At 44.0% G+C, this 18704-nt stretch overlaps 1 protein-coding gene across 2 annotated transcripts; it reads left to right on the forward strand.

Moving 5' to 3' along the window:
• The first annotated feature begins 1367 nt into the window (after positions 1–1367).
• Positions 1368–11538, forward strand: ACTC1 (actin alpha cardiac muscle 1). 2 transcript variants are annotated; one of them, XM_083453171.1, is made up of 7 exons: positions 1368–1506; positions 2741–2889; positions 4960–5284; positions 6636–6797; positions 7562–7753; positions 10841–11022; positions 11195–11538. In XM_083453171.1, the coding sequence occupies exons 2-7, from the start codon at positions 2761–2763 to the stop codon at positions 11336–11338; spliced, it is 1134 nt and encodes a 377-aa protein (XP_083309297.1). In that variant the 5' UTR covers positions 1368–1506; positions 2741–2760; the 3' UTR covers positions 11339–11538. The 2 variants fall into 2 exon arrangements, with proteins under 2 accessions (XP_083309297.1, XP_083309298.1); XM_083453172.1 differs by having other exon boundaries at positions 1461–1799.
• The last annotated feature ends 7166 nt before the right edge of the window (positions 11539–18704 follow it).

The following is an 18704-nucleotide window of genomic DNA, read 5'->3' on the forward strand; positions in this document are numbered from 1 at the left end:
AATCTTCAGGATGTGAGGGTCATTCCTTATGTAGCTAGCAGGGCTGGGGGAATCCCCAAAGTTTGCAAATGTACAAATAAAAGTGCTTTTTTGGGGGGACCCAAAGGCAGAGGGAACCCTGAAAACAGCCCAATGGGAACAAACCTTGCTCAGTGGCCATGGGGTCAGGGCCGTCTTACCCATAGGCACCAGAGGTGCGGGGCACCCAGGGGCTGGGGTCTCAGGGGCGCCAGGCCGAGAGTCCCGGGCCCAGGAGTTAAGTCTGGGGAAGAGCCCATCCGTCGGTTGGAGTGCCGTGGCAGGCTCACCTGCTGTGGGAGGCTCTGCGCTGCGAATTCGGGGGCGACCAAGCCAGTGAGACGATGAGGCGGCCGGCCAACTCCACCCTCCTGTGCACCTGGGACTGGGCAACCTGGGGGGGGGGGCACCAGGCAGATCTTTGCACCCCGGCGCCGCATATGCTTAAGGCAGCCCTGCATGGGGTACTGGTTGGCTGTTTGGGGGCTGGCTGGGGACAATGACAGAAAGTAGAGTGGGAACAGAACTGAATGATCTCAGAGAAATGGAAATGCTGAAAACATTCAGCTGCAGAACCCACTTATTCATTCCTTATAGGTATTTCTTCAATTTCTACCCCACCCTTCCTTACAAAGGAACGCAAGGCAGCAAAAACATAAATAATAAAACTTTCCCCAAAGCATTCTGAAAACAGTGCAAACAGTCTAATAGACAGTTTGAAACATTCTCTCGTCGGCTGATCACCCCAAGTGCAGAAATTGATTTTGGTGAAACCTCTTTTCTGCTTAAGGAATGTTATAGATTAACAACCCCTTATAGGGTGGGGTGGTCTCTGAACACGCACAGAAGGCCATGGGGCCTGGGGTGGGGGAGGGGAAGCTCCTCGCATCTTGCTGAAGGAATCCATCCCTGCCCTTTGAAAGCTTCTCCCTCCGCTGTCTAGTTGCCGACACCCCCACCCTCTGCAGTGACACATGCCAGACACTGTGGCAGCGAGAGCTTAATTCATTGATCTTTCCACAGCTTTGAGATTCTTTAAGCGCACCAAGATGGAGAAAGCCATTTCCATTCATTGAGGAGGCATATGTGTTTTAACTTGCCTCCAGAAGTGGGTTGGCATGAGTCTCCCCCCCCACCCCCCACCCACCCACATACACACAGACTCGCTCCCCTCCCCTTCCAAAGGGTTCCCTATTTGGCCATCCCCCTTAGCAGCTGGACTACAAACCCCCTCGGCTTACCTTACATGGGCTGTGGGGCCCCGAGTGTTTCGCCCGGGCTGTGACTTTTGCCTTCCCTACTCCATTAATGGCCTCGCTGCTCCTCAATGGCGTGAAGGCGACCAAATAAGGACAAGGTGCCTGGCCGGTCCCTCAGGAGCCGGAGAGTGACACCGCCACTCCGCCGAGTATAAATGGGTGGCGCTCCCTGCGAGTCGGGACCCAGCCTGGTGCTCAGGACCCCCGCGCAGTTCTAAGTGTTGAGCTGGTGAGTAGCGCAGCTGACCAAGCCCGGCCGTCTAAGCCTGGATGCGGCAAGGCAGGAGCCGCGCTGGGCATCCTCAGGGCAGCCTCCCTGCCAAGCACCTCGGTTGCCTTCGACGGGACGTGTGTTTGCGCGACTGTGCGATCCAGAGAGGTTGGGTGGGCTACGAAGCATTGAATTGGATCCGCTGCGCAACCCTGCGCACAGATCTACCTGGAAGCAAGCCACACTTTGTTCGATGGGGCTGTGCGCGCTTGCAGCTTCGCGCTGCGATCCTAGCCCCGTTTTGCCTGGGGGTAAGCCCCATTCAATAGGACTTACTTACGGTTAGGATCGCGCTGTTTCAGCCAATGAAGCGCCAGGCAAGATCGGTTTAAATTTACTCTTCCCATCCGGATTGTGGATCGCCTTTGGGGTGCGCTGCGCGGCTTGCGCGCGCGGAAGAGATGGCTAGAGAGTAACAGGTTTAAGTTCAACTACTCTCAGAGTTAACTGTGTAGGATTGGGCTATTTGGTCTCCCTCGGAAAATTCACCGGTGGTTTTGTTTTGCTTGCAGCACGCTGCCCGAGACATAACAAAGAAATGTTGGGTTTGCTCTCTTAGCCGCCACATTAGCGCTATTTCTAACTTTACATTTCACCCTCTCCACTTGTACAGTTGCGGGGAGGGGAATCCCAAGAAATAACGACTTTTGAAAGTACTGACACCCCCCAAAAAAAACCTTACTGGGATTCCAAATTTGCGTTCAATATGAGGGTCCCGAGTTTGGAGACAGGGCAATACAAGAAAATAAGAGAGCGCTGCGATCCACAAATTGCTTGAGGCGGGCGCTGTTGAATTCGAGCGGGCTAAATCCCTAAAGCGATACAAACACGGCACCTGCTTAAGCAATGTGTAGACCGCGCCAACTACAGTCGTGTCTCCCGTGGCGCGAAGGCATTCTGACCTGTTGTAACTGGAGCCCCGCCGGATGAATTAGAGGAGCGCAGCCAAGGAATATCAGGGGTGGCATGTGGGGAAGGGAGCCCGTTGCCTGGAGCCTGGAACTTTCGGCTGGGTGGAGTTTGTTGTTGTGTGTTTTGTCTCTTTGTGCTTAGACGTGAAGGGTCTTTTGAGATCGGGAGGGGAGAAGCGACCCAGCCTCGGGGGCTCTCTGCTTAGCGCTGCCGCCGCCGCTTTCGGTCTGGCCCCCCGGCCCGGACGACGCGCCCTACTTGCCGATCTTGTGTCTTTCAGCTCCCTGATTCCTTCCCGAGATGTGTGACGACGAGGAGACCACCGCCCTCGTGTGCGACAATGGATCGGGCTTGGTCAAGGCAGGCTTCGCCGGAGACGATGCCCCTCGCGCCGTCTTCCCTTCCATCGTCGGCCGCCCCAGGCACCAGGTAAACTTTCCACCCCCGACGACACCCAAGAACAAGGAGAGACCAGTCTTTTCCTCTGACTTGCCCGGGGGACTGTCAAACTAATGCATACATGTGCAGTGTACGCGAACACGCGTCCTTTTTTCCTTTTCCTTTAAAACCCGTCCTAGCTCCACTGTATACTCCGATCTTTCCCTCTCCAGATTTTCCTCTCCCTCAGCAATCCTCGCTTCTCTAACTTTCTCTTCTTCAGCTTGCTGCAGTGAATCTCCCCATCCCCACCGCCGCAAACTTTTCTCTTCTTATCTGTTTGGCAGATCAGTTTGTGTGCCTCCACAAATCATAAACTTGTAGCATTGGGCATAAAGAGACACAACGCTCCTCAAACTCGTTTTCTACAGTACTTGGTCATTGACCGCAATAGATTGATTGAATTCATGTTCCAGTTTTTGACATTCCAATCCCCGCTCCGTCTTCATTTACTTGCTAGTAACACTTCAATTCCTCCCCCCCCCTTTGCTTTGATCTTCTATTCCTCTTCCCCATTGGCGAGTTCCAACTTTTTAAACTGGAAGTGATTTGAAAACTAATATAAATCGGTCTTCCCCGTTTCTGTCTTGTACATAGTTGCTGCACATAACTAAACCTTCCCGTTTGGCACAGTGCCACTTCCACAGTGCCGCATGTTGTAGGACCTACAATGTACAGTTGGCACCTTATATAAATGCTCATTAATAGTAACCTTCTCTCCCAGTAGTTTGCAGCTGCAAAGCAACTTTGCATGCCCTGCTTCTAGAATCCTATTTTCCTCACTTGCATTCCAATCACCTTCCAAGGAATTTAGGTCAATGTCAATGGGGTTATTCCATATCTCACAACAGACTTGTCAGATGGACTACGATCAGAAATAGTGACTTTTTCCATATCACCCAGAGACTTGAACAATAATGTTCATGTCCTCTTACTACTCCATGGCCCCTTAAACTTCCATTCTATTGCTTCTTTTGCTTTTAATCCTCTGCTCCATTTCTCTCCTTTTCTATCCTGTATTTACTTCTCACTTGTATCTTATTCCTTTGCTTACTTTCCTTTTTGTGTTACCTCCCAGACTGTGACTTTCTCTTATTCACTTTCCGTTGAAAAATAGTTTTAAAGTTTTGTATGTTGATTGGCAACAATCTCACACCTACATGACTTTTGGGTCTCCTCAAATAAGTAGTAGCAGTGCCAATCCTTATTCCATACTCACCCAACGTTGTTGAACTACAGATCCCATTATCCCTGGCTACTGGCAATGCTGAATGGGGATTTTGGGAGTTGTAGTCCATCGTCCTCTGAAGGGCTACTCTTGATCTGCAAATTTTATAAAAGTCTTAAAAAATCCACTTTCCCCGTAACCATAGAAAGAGATCACCTTTAACTTTTTAAACTTTAACTTGGCATGATTTCTGGAACATAACATTGGATGTATTTGCTAATAAATGTGATGTGTTGAACTATGCTGGCCCATTCAGGTTCATGGACGCAATGAAAAACAGGCATGACCCAGACCCAGCTATCCAGTTCAAGTGAAAGAACTTTAAGCATGCCATCAGTATAACTTCAAAATGCTTTAACGCTGTTCCTTAAATTTCTGATGCTGCATTTGCCAAACAGATGTAGTTTACTTCAACGGTAACCAACCATCAATTACCATACTTAATCTTGGGAAGTACATGGAAATATTGTACAGGAGTAATGTCCACATGTTGTGCCACCAGTGAGGAAACTAGAGAAGGTTTTTTTTTTTTTTTACTGTGACAGTTAGTGCTGGAACAAACTAGTAAACTCTTACTGAATGACAGATGATGCAAACGCACCCGAAATGCATTTTATATATTAGCTCTCATTCACCCACATTTTATACCTGTTCCATAACCAAGCGAAAGACGAAAATGACCTTTTAATAATATGAATTAAATGATGAGTTGTTGACACCATCTTTCATCAACTTTCCTCCGCTTGTTTCACACTGAAGTCAATCATTTTGTCGTTTAAGCTACACTGTCTCACAATGCCTGGCATTGTTTTCTTGTCTCTTCTGCCCTCTAGGGTGTCATGGTTGGTATGGGCCAGAAAGACTCCTATGTGGGTGATGAAGCTCAGAGCAAGAGGGGTATCCTGACCTTGAAATATCCTATTGAACATGGCATTATCACTAACTGGGATGACATGGAAAAAATCTGGCACCATACTTTCTATAATGAACTGCGTGTTGCCCCTGAAGAACATCCCACCCTGCTCACTGAGGCTCCTCTGAACCCCAAAGCCAACCGTGAAAAGATGACCCAAATCATGTTTGAGACCTTCAATGTGCCTGCCATGTATGTGGCCATCCAAGCTGTTCTATCCCTTTATGCTTCTGGACGTACTACAGGTAAAAAACAACTGGTTGTTTGGCTTAGCAGTCTCTCTACACCTAAGCCAACCAACTTCACTCCCTCCTTGTATTTTTCATTAAATTTGGATCGGGGATGGGGAACATGCGACTCCACAGAAGTTGGAGCACAACTAGGATCAGCCCCAACCAACACCAGGCAGTAATCAGGGATGATGGGAGTTGTAGCTGCAGCAACATCCGGAGTTGCCATAGCTTCCCCAACCCTGAGCTAGATTCTCAAAAAGCTGTAGTTCCTACAATAATGCTCAGTCTCTATTGTACATTAGAGCCCCCCAACTTTTTCTTCCTTTGCAGGCATGGTAATAGCCCACTGGTTTAGCCATTCTAAGTGGTGTCCTGTAAACATTATGGCATCAATATATGTATCCCAAATCCCATAGGGCCTGGCGCCATCTTGGAGACTAACCGAGCTGGAGACCAAAGGGCCCAATAAACATATTTAGGAGCACCTGGGAAGTTCTTTCTTTTCCTGCAGTTGGCGCCTTCCCATTTTTTCTTTATGATTTCTCTAATTTATTTGAATGTCACTCCACAATAAGAAATTTTCTGTGTGGCTCACAATATACAAGTAAAAAATGCCAACTGGAATGCAAAGTAAAACATAAAGCCATTGAAAAGGAAGACAACAGCAAACTACATAAGTACAACAAAACTCCCAAAATTAAAAAAAAACAGATTTTAAGAAACAGGGACTCAGCCCCAGATTAAGTTATTTAAAAATCCTGGCCTGGGTGAACAGAAAGGTCTTCAGCGGGTGCCAAAACAAACACAAAGAAGGGAAGATGATTCCATAAAGGGGTTATCACTTCAGAGAAGGCTCTCCTACCATATAGGCAGGCCAATCATGTGATTCCTTCTCACCTGGTCATTGCCTAGCCAAGATGGATGATGATCAGGTGCTGTTGGCCCTTTATATGTCATAGCAGCTTTGTGGGATAAATGACACCATTTTGTGAATACAGCATGGGCACGCTATGCTGGGAGGAAAACAATCTGTAGTAAATACTCTCAGTATTAAAAAATAAATATCTTATCATAGTTATAATGGAAGACAGTACCATTACTGGTAGAAAAGGTAAGCTGAAGATGAATTTCAGGAAGTCTTTGCCTTGAATATTATGGTCTGTGGCATGATGCTGAGAACTATTTGAAATAAGAAAGCTCTTCCTCCTCAGTCATTTTTGTTATACCACTTGAGTCTTTATTTGCATACAAATTCTTCCGACCTGCTAAATTGCTTGTTGAAAGGCCCCATTGCTCCGGAAAACATTGCTATAGGTTTGTTTGCATAGAGGCTTATCTAATCTTGGCCATTACTATCTCACAGGTATTGTCCTTGATTCCGGGGATGGTGTTACGCACAATGTCCCAATCTATGAAGGTTATGCTCTCCCTCATGCCATCATGCGCCTGGATCTGGCAGGCAGAGATCTGACTGACTACCTCATGAAGATTCTAACAGAACGTGGTTATTCCTTTGTGACAACTGGTAAGCACAATTCAGGCTCACTTGGAAATGCTGGTGGGGGGGAGCAACGGTTTGTTTTAATACAGATTTCTATCTGTCCATGAAGATTTTGACTACACATACACACAAGCACGGCAACAAAATGTTGAACAAACTAAGTACATTGCCTACATTGTCACCACAATTATAATCAACATGTTTGGGGAGGGTTTTATAATAAGAGGAATTAGTTCACAGAAACTAATTCCTCTTATTATAAAACCCTCCCCAAACATGTTGATTATAAAATGTGTACATTTAATGCAAAAATATTCTGCTTAACTTTCTTTTAAAACATGAGTTCTGCTACATTCTACACTAACACATACCACTTTTAGAAGACTTGAAAATAGCAACTCGGTAGAATTAAATTCAATGATAGCCGAAGTTATATAAAATGCATTTTTTCAAAAAATATTTTAATCCTCTGACTGGAACTGTGCTTTTTGCCAGATTCCACATGGGCCACCCCCAGTACCATTTTCTCCTCTTAACATGCAAGACTTTGCTTTTGCACAAATCCTGCTTCTCCTACAATTCTTCAACCCATCTAGTTTATTGAGTGATGCTGGAGGCACCTCTAGAATGTGACAGATCTCTATACTCCTGTTTGAGTGCAGGGAACATCTCAGAGAAAGGGATGGTTTCTTTCCCCCCCACACTTTCATTCACCTTGGTTCCCACTTGCCTTTCCTTGGCCTTTGTCTCCTCTTCTCTGCCATTAATTTCTGGTTTTGCCTTTATAGCTGAACGTGAGATTGTCCGTGACATTAAGGAGAAGTTGTGCTACGTTGCTCTGGACTTTGAGAATGAAATGGCTACTGCAGCCTCCTCCTCTTCTCTAGAGAAGAGCTACGAGTTGCCTGATGGCCAGGTCATCACAATTGGGAACGAGCGTTTCCGCTGCCCAGAAACTCTCTTCCAACCATCTTTCATTGGTAAGTGTCCTGAAGCATGCCACATGCAAACCTCATCTATGTTACAGAATCCCTCACAAATTTTAGGATCATTACTACTGACAAGTGCCTGACGGAAGGAAGTGTGTGTGGCGATTGGGGGGTGGGGAAGGTAGTGGGATGGTTAGGCCAGATTCAATCATAGAAATAAAACTTCTAGTAACAAACTAGCCCCCCCCTCAACAAGATCAGTTAAGGAAGAAAGCATCTCACTGATTACATGGCATATCACACTTATAGAACAACTAGTGCACTATCTACAGTGGTACCTCGGGTTACAAACACTTTGGGTTACAGACTCTGCTAACCCGGAAGTAGTACCTCAGGTTAAGAACTTTACCTCAGGATAAGAGCAGAAATTGCGTGGCGGCAGCGCGGCGGCAGTGGGAGGCTAAAATGGTACCTCAGGTTAAGAACGGTTTCAGGTTAAGAGCGGACCTCCAGAACGAATTAAGTTTGTAACCAGAGGTACCACTGTATATAATATACAAGTTACATGCAACACATACTTTATAGCCGCAAAAAATAATAGGCACCTGCTCTTGACTATCCATAGACCTGCTCTTCTACATAAGAAATAAATGGTATCTTCCTTAAAAGGAGGATTTCTGTACCAAAAGGAATTATTGTGAAAATAAGTAGCATTGACCTTACTCAGGGTGCCATATTACCAAAGTCCACCCCTAATCCAAGGTACTCAATCAATATGGCAGTATACATGGTTTTGCCCTTCTCCATTTTATCCTCAAAACAACCCATTGTGGTAGTTTAGGCTGAGAGACAATGACTGGCGTTCATGTGAGCTTTCATGACTGAGTATGGATTTGAACCCTGGTTTTCCAGGTCCTAGACTGACAGAAACCACTTCACCACATTGGCTCCACCACATAGTTATGTCTGTGTGGAATGGCATCCCATTACCACTGTGAGCCTCGTTGATGACCAAGGACCAGTTTAGGGGGACTTTATCATATTTAGCAGGTGATAACAAAGTCTAAGGAGATGGATTGCTTTGTTTAGACAGTGTCTAGCAAACTGTAAAGGAGTAAAATGTAGCATTGGAACTGGCTATCAGCTGCTGCTGCATTCCTTTTTTTTGGCACACTTTCTCACCACACAGCAAAAATCCTCATTTGTTGAGTTTGCTCTTTTTGTGGGGGGAGGAGGAGACATGTGTATCCCGAAGAATTACTGCATCTAGTCCAACAAACATGTGCGTCTGAGGCCTAATAACTTTATCCTCTTGGTTATTCTTCTCAGTTAATTAAATTAAATTATCCAGCCGTGTGAGGCTTCTCTCCATCAGCGAAATGACTAATTACACTAGGGGTGGTGGGGAGGGGTGAGGAGACATCCATTAGGAATATCTACATATCTGACTAGCTCCCTAGTTTTATGGGCCGAATGTCTATTGCCATGGACTATTAGATGTGCCTGGGTCACAGGCATGAATGCCAAAGGCACGACATAATTTACTTTAAAGACCAGAGTGATTGTCCTGTGCCAATCACATTGCGATGTTCAACAAAAGAAAATAATCACAATAAATGCTCCTCAAATATAATTTTTTCTTTGGCAATTGAATCTTGAACGCAATAAAGAGCTGGTCTTCTGGCCTTGCAGAAACTTGTATCCATGGCTAATTTATTGTTGACCCTTCCAGTGGCCAGCAGCAACAGCAGCAACAATGATTTATTAAATATAGAATGGCACTCCAGATTATGCCAGATCCAGTATGTTAGTAACATCAAAGCAACGAGTTTCAAATAAAGGAAAGTAATATGCTTGAGGAAAGGCTGTGTGTTAGTAGCTTGGCATTGTGGTTTTGATTGACTGCATTTGTGAGTTTTATTGGAGCCATAGTTCTGAGGGTTTACGGTATATACCTTAGACAAAGGTGTGTTGCAGAGGTTTTAGCTCCTTGCACTTCAATAGAGTTTGCAGGGACAACTCCACATAAGATCCGTTGAAATGGGTGCAGATGCTACTAGAGCAGTGCCTGAGAACTGCACCCTGTAAATGCTCCAAAGATAACTTGAAGCTCCAGAAAGGCTGGGGTAGATTCCTATTCCCTAAAACCAACCTTTGATTTGATTGAGATAGTAATCTCCCCTTGTTCTGCCAAATAAATCTGATGGATGCAGCAAGTGTTTATAGTGTAAGTTTTGTGTGTTTAAATGCAGCTGCTCGTCAGCTGCCGTTTCATTAAGGATCAAGTTTCAGTTGACTTTAAGCAGCCACCTGTCAACTAATACATTGGAACGTAACCCATAAATTCTTACTTCTGATGTATTTTCTCCCCATGCTCACAGCTAAGCTTCTGCTCATACCTTCATCATCTGTCGCCTTCATAAACACAGGCTCTGCATTTCTCCACTTTCAAATGCAATTGCTAGCATAACCCACTGTGCCTTGAAGTTCTCACCATGTGGGCTATCAGTCTTACATTGCATCATGTCAAATCAAATTAGCCCAGTCATTAAAAAAAACTGTGCTGTGTATAAATTTATGAGGACATGTGCTGTGCATATCCATCTAACATGCTGACACAAAAACGGTTCATACAGCACTTTTTTTTCGTTCATGCAAACAATCTTAACATTCCCTGGAACGTTGCTTTAAAGCTTTGGTGTGCTAAAGTTGCCTTGAGAAATGTAAAAACGAATCAGTGCAACACAATAAACAACCATTTCTGTGAACACAGTGATTGTGTTTCCACAGCCCCTATATATAGCCAAATGTCACACAGTGACACCTGTGAAGTTCTGAACAAGCTACATTTCTGTGGTATAACTGGCATTATGCCACATTCTGAACCTTTTATATTATTATTATTATTTTATTAAAAACTATCCCACCTGCCTCCTTTCCTTTCATACCGTATTTATTAACCCAGATATTAGGTTTTTTTAAAAAAAACTTTACCCAATTTTATGGCAAATTCTTGATGAGAAAATGGCTTTTTGCATTTTCAGTTCTCTTTTGTAGCTTTCTGCTTACGAATAGTGTTTCATAAAATCTCTTCTACCTTCGTCATTCAACAACTGCACATTTTCTTTTCTTTCCAAGGCATGGAATCTGCTGGTATTCATGAAACTACTTACAACAGCATCATGAAGTGTGACATTGACATACGTAAAGATCTGTATGCGAACAATGTACTGTCAGGTGGCACCACCATGTACCCTGGTATTGCAGATCGTATGCAGAAAGAAATTACCGCTTTGGCTCCCAGCACCATGAAAATCAAGGTGAGCACATCTTTCATGTTCCAAACTGAAAATCAGAGTAATTTCAACTTTACCCAAATCTGAAAATGTGTATGAACGTTGTGTGTCGATGTCTTATGGGACAGCAGAAACAATGATGCAAGCAGTTATATTGTCTGGAAACTGAGAACCTTGCTTCTTTCCCTCTCTTTAGATCATTGCCCCTCCTGAGAGGAAGTACTCTGTCTGGATAGGTGGTTCCATCTTAGCATCTCTTTCAACTTTCCAGCAGATGTGGATCAGCAAACAGGAGTATGATGAGGCTGGCCCATCAATTGTCCACCGCAAGTGCTTCTAAGCATCTCCCTGCCCTCCCCCTCCACTCATCTCCCACTCAGGATGACAACATGCTTCTTGAAGTCTTTTTTTCCAGTAATCCTTCCTGAACTTGGTTCAGTTATTGTACAGTTTGTTTACACACACCCGTGCAATTTATTTGTGCTTCTTTGAATATTTATTGCTTTATAAATAAACATGATCTGGGACTTGCAACCTAAATATGCTCTTCAGGCTGTTTTCTTTTGTGTGGACATCCAAAAGCCGATTAGTAATATATATATATATTTGTGGGACTTAGCGTTCAAGACATCATTGTCCTCCAGAGTGATCCTGTTTGGTGGAACAAGAAGCTCAGCTTCTTCCTATTAATTCAATCTGTCTATGTATTTTTTGCTTTCCTTTTGAAACTTGAACAGATAAATATTTGATGCTAATATTTGAAAAGCAGTAGCCCGGGGTAAATAAAATATATAGGACAGGAGTGACAATCTGTTTTGCATTAAATCACTAGATTTGGAAAATTTTCTCCCCCAGTAAAGCTCAGCGTAATCTAAGCATTGAAAGCTTAAGCACTGCTCAGCAAACCCAATTCTGTTATGTTAATATGTAATTCTGTTATTTATAATAAATTGGGTTGATTTCTTAATCCTTCAAATACCCATCAATTATTTTCTTTGGGCAAGACAGAGCAAAGGAAAACACTAATCTCTTCTGACAACTTGCCCTCCCCTACCTTCTCAAGCCTACGCCAAACCCTGAAAGAAACAACTGTAAAGCTTGGATGTGCTGAAGCAAATGTCTGGAGTAGTTACAATTTTAAACAAAATGTTATTGGTGCTTTTACAGCCCAGTTCTTATTCCTGTCTGGCACCAGGCCAGGAAATTCTCCACCCCACTGTGGGTGCTATTAAAATAGCAAAAGTAGGTGGTGAAAGGCCTGGCTATTTCTTTATGCTTTTCAACAGTTTATATACTGTTTTTAATCACAGTTGCCACACTCCTGTTCCACATGTTAGACTCACAATCTGTTGGGATTACAAGGGACAGCAACAAATGTCTTAGCAGCCATCAGTAGAGTTTCACCTAGAGACACCATCAGTCTTAGGGGCAGAGAGGCCATTGAAATGAGATGAGGCTGAACTGGAGATGATTACAGAGATCAGAAATCAGATCTACTATACCTTTAAATGTTAGCAAAACACAGGTGTGTGTGTGAAATTTGGAATTATTACTGTTGTTGTTGCAAAAGTCGGATACCAACCTCTGCAGAGCAGTATAAAGATTTCAGGGGGTTCCAGGAGCTCATGTTTCCATTGAGAATCAAGGCTTAGCAGGGGCTGTCGTAGCTTTAAGAAATATGATTTATTCGCATATTTACACCTGAATTTAGATGCAGGGAGTCCAGATCTTACAGCATGGTCATCTCATGAGGGGTCTGTTTCCCACAGCAGTGCAGCACTGGAGTCCAAGGCATCTCTCCTAAGCCTGTCTTCAGCCAGCCTGCCAAGATGGTTCTGTCCTTCCAGACCACGCATGGTGTTCTGGCCTCTCCAGCAGCTCATGGAGGACTCCTCTTTGTTCCCCTCCTCTTCTGCCAAAGCACACCTTGCTTTAAAACCCAAACCTCCTTCCTCAGACCCCTCCCCATCACCTTGGTCACCGGTTTTGCACAGACCTGAGGGATTCCTCTTTAACTGCTATGGACTGTCAATTGTTTTATAATGACTTACATTCAACTGGCCCATCCAGGCTCAGTTGAATAGGCTACACCCAGGACAGCTGCAGCCTGCATTTCCCCCTACAATATGCCAAATATTGTATATTATCTAGATTAGAATAATAGATTCATTTATTTTTGGGGGTTTAGGGGGGATTTCCCTCTTCCCAAACAACAGTATTGTTATTTTATAAATTACCTGCCCTTCATCAAAAGGCCACAGGGTGGGTTATAGCAATTTTAAAATACTGTATTAGATAGAGTTTAAACACTATGGGCCATAGTGTTGGAGGAGAGGGGATCTAACCCTATCAGACACATACCTATACTGCTATCAGTGGGGAAAGTGTTTTACTCCCAGTGGACAAAGACCTTCTTAGCACTGCAGTCTTAATCTGGTGTGGGCTCACCAGAGCTTTTTTCCTTTTAATAACAGTATTTAAATAAATGAAAGATCCAATCCTGGATCTCCACCATATTTTCTGGTTTTGCTTTAAGTAACAGTCATGTCACAATTATCTGGAAATTTTGTGTTTGCATGGTTACATTGGGATTATACTGGTGTTTTCTTGGGTGGCCACTTATGCAAAAAATAAAGAGAGAGAGAGAGAGAGAGAGAGAGAGAGAGAGAGAGAGAGAGAGAAAGAACACTGATTTACACATCCCTAAGTTACACCTGGGGGTAAAATTACATCCCTGGTGCACTTTTTATGGTAAAATTTCCACTGAAGTAGACTTAGGGTGTAGTTCTCCTAGGACATTGTCACTGGCAGAGTAGTAACCAATGTCAGCAAATTTCAGCCATTTAGTGTTCTTTCAATACACACAAAAAAAGAGCCAGAGATAATTTTTTTAATCCCAAAAGAAGCAACTGAGGGATGAGGGGATCATTGGGTTCTTCCCTGACCTGAAATTTTGTACCAAGGAGACTAGAGTTTCGGCTGATGCTGGAGATGCGTAGGTTTGTTTTGCTCTGTGCTGGACCCAAAGCTATAGCTCGAGGATCTCCCTGGGAACCTAATGGGAAGGCAAGTTTTGTGGAGAATGACTGCTGGGAGTTCCTCCATCCTATGTTCAGGTTGTCTATATGTGCAAATTAAGCCATATTTCCTAAAGAGACAACAGCCTCTACTGACCTTCATCCCAAGAAAATGGAAGTCTTGCTAGGTGCTTGCACTGCCGAAGCTTCTCACCACCCTAAGACTGGGCTGTGCACAACACTATATAATGTGTATGCTGTATGTATACAGTGTGTGTGTGTGAGTGTTCAAACTGTTCCCTTTATAGTACTACAGATGCCTTTTCTCCCAACTGTAAACCACTGAAGTTCTCCATTGAGCAGAATGCTGGAAAAGCTACGGGGTTCTGTTCTGCAAAGCTGCTACAGGTGGGGAAATGTTGGAGCAGACCGGACATTTCTCTGATGTATCTGGCATGAAGTATTTATTCTTATTCAGCAGCAGCCTCTCTCCAGCTATGTTATTCATAGCACATTAACTTAATCATTGCCCTGGGAATTCTGTCCATTGCTAGGAGAAAGGTAAGGGAAAGGGAAATCTTAAGGCACATTTGCGGCACTGTGGCTGCCTTTTCCTTGGAAGGCCTGATAACGTCTGTCATGCCGCATTTTCTACCTAATGACAAAGCTTGCAGCAGCTCCTCAGCTCTCAATGTGCTCTCAGCTCCGAGCTTCCCATTCCCCCCGCCCCCCTGCAGCCATAAGCAGCACTAAGTAAACACACTGACATACTGTGGCTGGACAACATGGAGATTAGGCAGGCTGGTCCAAAGGTGGTGGGTTATTTCAGTTCCATTGAATTGTTTGCGTTAGGAAAACAGTGCACAACTAGGATACAGATCAGACAAAAATTCATTTACGGCATTCATTTATTTATAAATATGCATATGCCACTCTTCCCAAAGAAATGCCAAAACTGTAAATGCCAAAACGCATCAGTTGCTCAGCTGCCATCGGTCTGTCTTGGGAGACAGTGGAAGAGCGTGCCTTCAGGGGTGAGGTCAAACTGTTGGAGGATTAATGCACCTGTTGTGGCTGTAGAGACCAATATGGGAGAGAGATGTTTCGTTGCAGCTGGGGCAGCTGAAGGTGTCTAATTGTGCTGTAGTGGTTAAGAGCGGTAGACTTGTAATCTGGTGAACCGGGTTCGCGTCTCCGCTCCTCCACATGCAGCTGCTGGGTGACCTTGGGCTAGTCACACTTCTCTGAAGTCTCTTAGCCTCACTCACCTCACAGAGTGTTTGTTGTGGGAGAGGAAGGGAAAGGAGAATGTTAGCCGCTTTGAGACTACTTCAGGTAGTGATAAAGCGGGATATCAAATCCAAACTCTTCTTCTTCTTCTTGCAGGTGTACCATGGCATTTCTTCTTTCTGTGCTCCTCTCAGTGCTCATTCCTCCTCTGGTCACTGTCATGGATGCACAATCTGACTGTCTGTCTCCAGGCACTGCAGACATCTGCAAGGGATTTCCACATGGTAGGGCTGATGTTGCCAGTCTTCATGTCACATTTGCAGACATCTTTGTAACACAGATTTGGTCTGCCAATGGGCCTGGTGCCCAAAGCCAGCTTCTTGTAGAGCACATCCTTGGGGATCCTGCCATCTTCCATTCTGTGGACATGACCAAGCCAGCATAAAATGCACATGCTCCACAGCTTGGTATTTTCCATGGAATTCAAGCTGTAGTATGGCGTGTGCAGCAACCACAATATTTGCCTTGTATCTGCAGTGTTTGGAAGCAGCTCAGTTTGTGTCAGATCAGCTGTGTGTTCCAATTCCATTCAGGTTCAAATTTTATCTGTTAAATCCAAGCTCTGTTGTGTCCCCAATGACTATACAGTCATACCTCGGGTTACAGATGCTTCAGGTTGCACGTTTTCGGGTTACGGACATGCCAAAACCCAGAAGTACCAGAACAGGTTACTTCCGGGTTTCAGTGCTCGCACATGTGCAGAAGCACTAAATCATGCTTTGCGCATGCACAGAAGCGCTGAATCGCAACCCACACATGCGCAGATGCAGCGCTGCGGGTTGCGGATGCTCCGGGTTGTGAACGTGCCTCCCGCACAGATCATGTTCACAACCCGAGCGTCCACTGTAATAAGGAATAACAAATGGCCGTATTTTCCTTTCCTTTCGGCATAAATGGGTGAAATTTTCAGGCAAAGGAGCCCCTTCAGAGTGGATTGAGTCTCCACATCCATCAATAGGTTTTTGTGTGTGCAGGGAACCTTTAAATTTTATTTTCCAAGGAAAGAAAATGTCTCTAACTTTTTAATTTTCTGCCAGAGTTGGCCGAAAATTGGAGGCATTGTCCGTTGTCTTAGAGGATGAAGCTGGTCATATTTATGAAAAATGGGTGCATCAATTCTCCTACAAGAACCCTTTATCATTTTGTGGTGTGAAAATTGGGCTAAGACCCAATAATCAATGCACATTATTCATTTCTGGGCTCAGCTCAAAGTGTTGATTTTAGTTTTTAAACCATACATGGCTTAGGGGCAAGTCAGCTTAGGAAACTTTTGCCCTTTCATGAGTTCCCCTCTTAGTCAGATTCAGAAGCCCTACCCTTGGTCCCATCCTTGTGTGACATTGGACAAATGGATATGAAAGACAGGGTCATTTCAGTGATGGCACCAAGATTGTGAAACTCGCTCCCCTTGCAGATCTATATTGGTCCTCTTCTCTGTTAGCATTTGGTGCTTTTTTTGGGGAAAAAAATCTTTCAACATGCCTTTGATTTGTGGTTCCCTGGCCCTTTCCCTAGTCTTCACACTGTGCTTGGGCTTTTAACATACTATTTTGTCTGCTGCTGTTTCTAATGGTACAGTAGTACCTTAGATCCCAAATGCCTTGGTACTCAGACATTTTGTCTCTCGAATGTTGCAAACCCGGAAGTGTGTGTTCCCGATTGCAAACATTCTTTGGAATCCGAACATCCTACAGGGCTTCCATGGCTTCCGACTGGCTGCAGGAGCTTCCAGAACAGATTCTGTTCAACTTCCAAGGGACGACTGTATAGTTTTTATGAGGTTTTTGTTTGTTCAGGGAAGATTTTAATGTATGACATATTAGTGTACTTTTGGTCATTGTGGAAGCCGCCCAGAGTGGCTGGGGAAACCCAGCCAGATGGGCGGGGTACAAATTATTATTGTTGTTGTTTTTGTTGTTGTTTGCATTTCTATTGTTTTTAACTATGTAAGCTGCTTTGAGTGTCTTCAGACCGAATAATAACTCATCTTAGCTAATTTAAGCAAAACAAGCAAAAAAGCCCAACCTCAATTCAGGTCTGAAAAAAACACATGAGGACAATAAGAAAAGCCTTGGGATGCAGCAGGTGGGCAGCCACATCCCATGGATTTTCTGTAAAAAGGATCTATGGTAAATAAATGATGCTCTTTCCCCCAGGAATACGATAATCTCATCAATAATATTTGTATGGACAAATCAGGCTCTTCTCTTTAAACGCACAGGAGATTCTGTACCTTAGATAAAATTGGGAACTATTTTCAAAGTTGGTTTCCGTATGTAGACATGATAGGAAATGATTGGGGAGTATATCCCGGGGGTTCCCTACTTTGTCACAATGCATCCTATAAGGTTGTTCCATTGGGCTTGTCTGAGTAGTAATGCGAAACAATGAAAACGAATGCTTCCCTTCGGGAACCATACAATGCCTTTCCACCACCTTCCTTCTTAAATTGTTAGAATTTAAATATATTAAAATAATTTCCCGAAGCCCCCTTCCAATGTTTAATGAATGCATTTGGGGGAAGGAGTGGGTTTGTAGTGGCAACCCCCTCCCAAATCCATGTGCTTTTGTTTTGAAAGAATCCATAGGTCCTACCTATTTACAACTGAAAGCCAGTCCATAGGTCTATCTATGGAGCTCTTCAAAAGGAATTCACTTTGGTCCAAAACAGGGACTTTGGCTACAGTCTCACTGCCCTTCCCACCACACATTCAATGAACGCCTGGAAAGAGGCTTAACAGATGCCATGAAGGTTTATTAAGGTTCTAAGTGTCAGAGGCACAGAGGAATGGCCAAAGGTTGACATTTATCCCTTGTAGTTTCATCACTAGTTAGTCCCAGGCTGTGATCCATCTTGATGACACTAACCGGCTCTGTCTCCTGATTGGGAGACAATCAGGGAACCACATGCACCCTGTCCTAGACTCCTAAGATACGAAGACAGAATAAATGCAAAATATAAATGTAAAGAAATAAATAACGGCAGCTATTTTCCAATCTAACAACCCGGTTTGAGAACAATACAAGTACCACTGGACAGATGATTGGTCTGCCAGGAGGGGGCATATCAGGAGAGTGATTGTGTTCATTTTTTAAAAAACAGAATCCACAGTTCAGCTATTTTTGTCATAAATTAGGACTTGCTGGTTTCTTATAGAGAAGTGTGGAAGACCTCAAAGCCATCTAAAATGGAAAGTTTCTATATCCAAAGCAAGGAATTCATCAGTCAGCTAAAAAATTGAGGGCGCATTTGCATTGGAAATGTGTAAATGAATTCAGCCTCCGAGCAACCCATATACAAGATTATATGGGCCACTCTGCTACAAAACAGGGTAGCTTTGAACACCAGTTGTACATAACAGAGCTGGCCTTCAAGGAAAATACATGAAAGATGCTAAA

The sequence above is a fragment of the Podarcis tiliguerta genome (genome assembly GCF_965153285.1).
Source record: "Podarcis tiliguerta genome assembly, chromosome: 1".
NCBI lineage: Eukaryota > Metazoa > Chordata > Lepidosauria > Squamata > Lacertidae > Podarcis > Podarcis tiliguerta.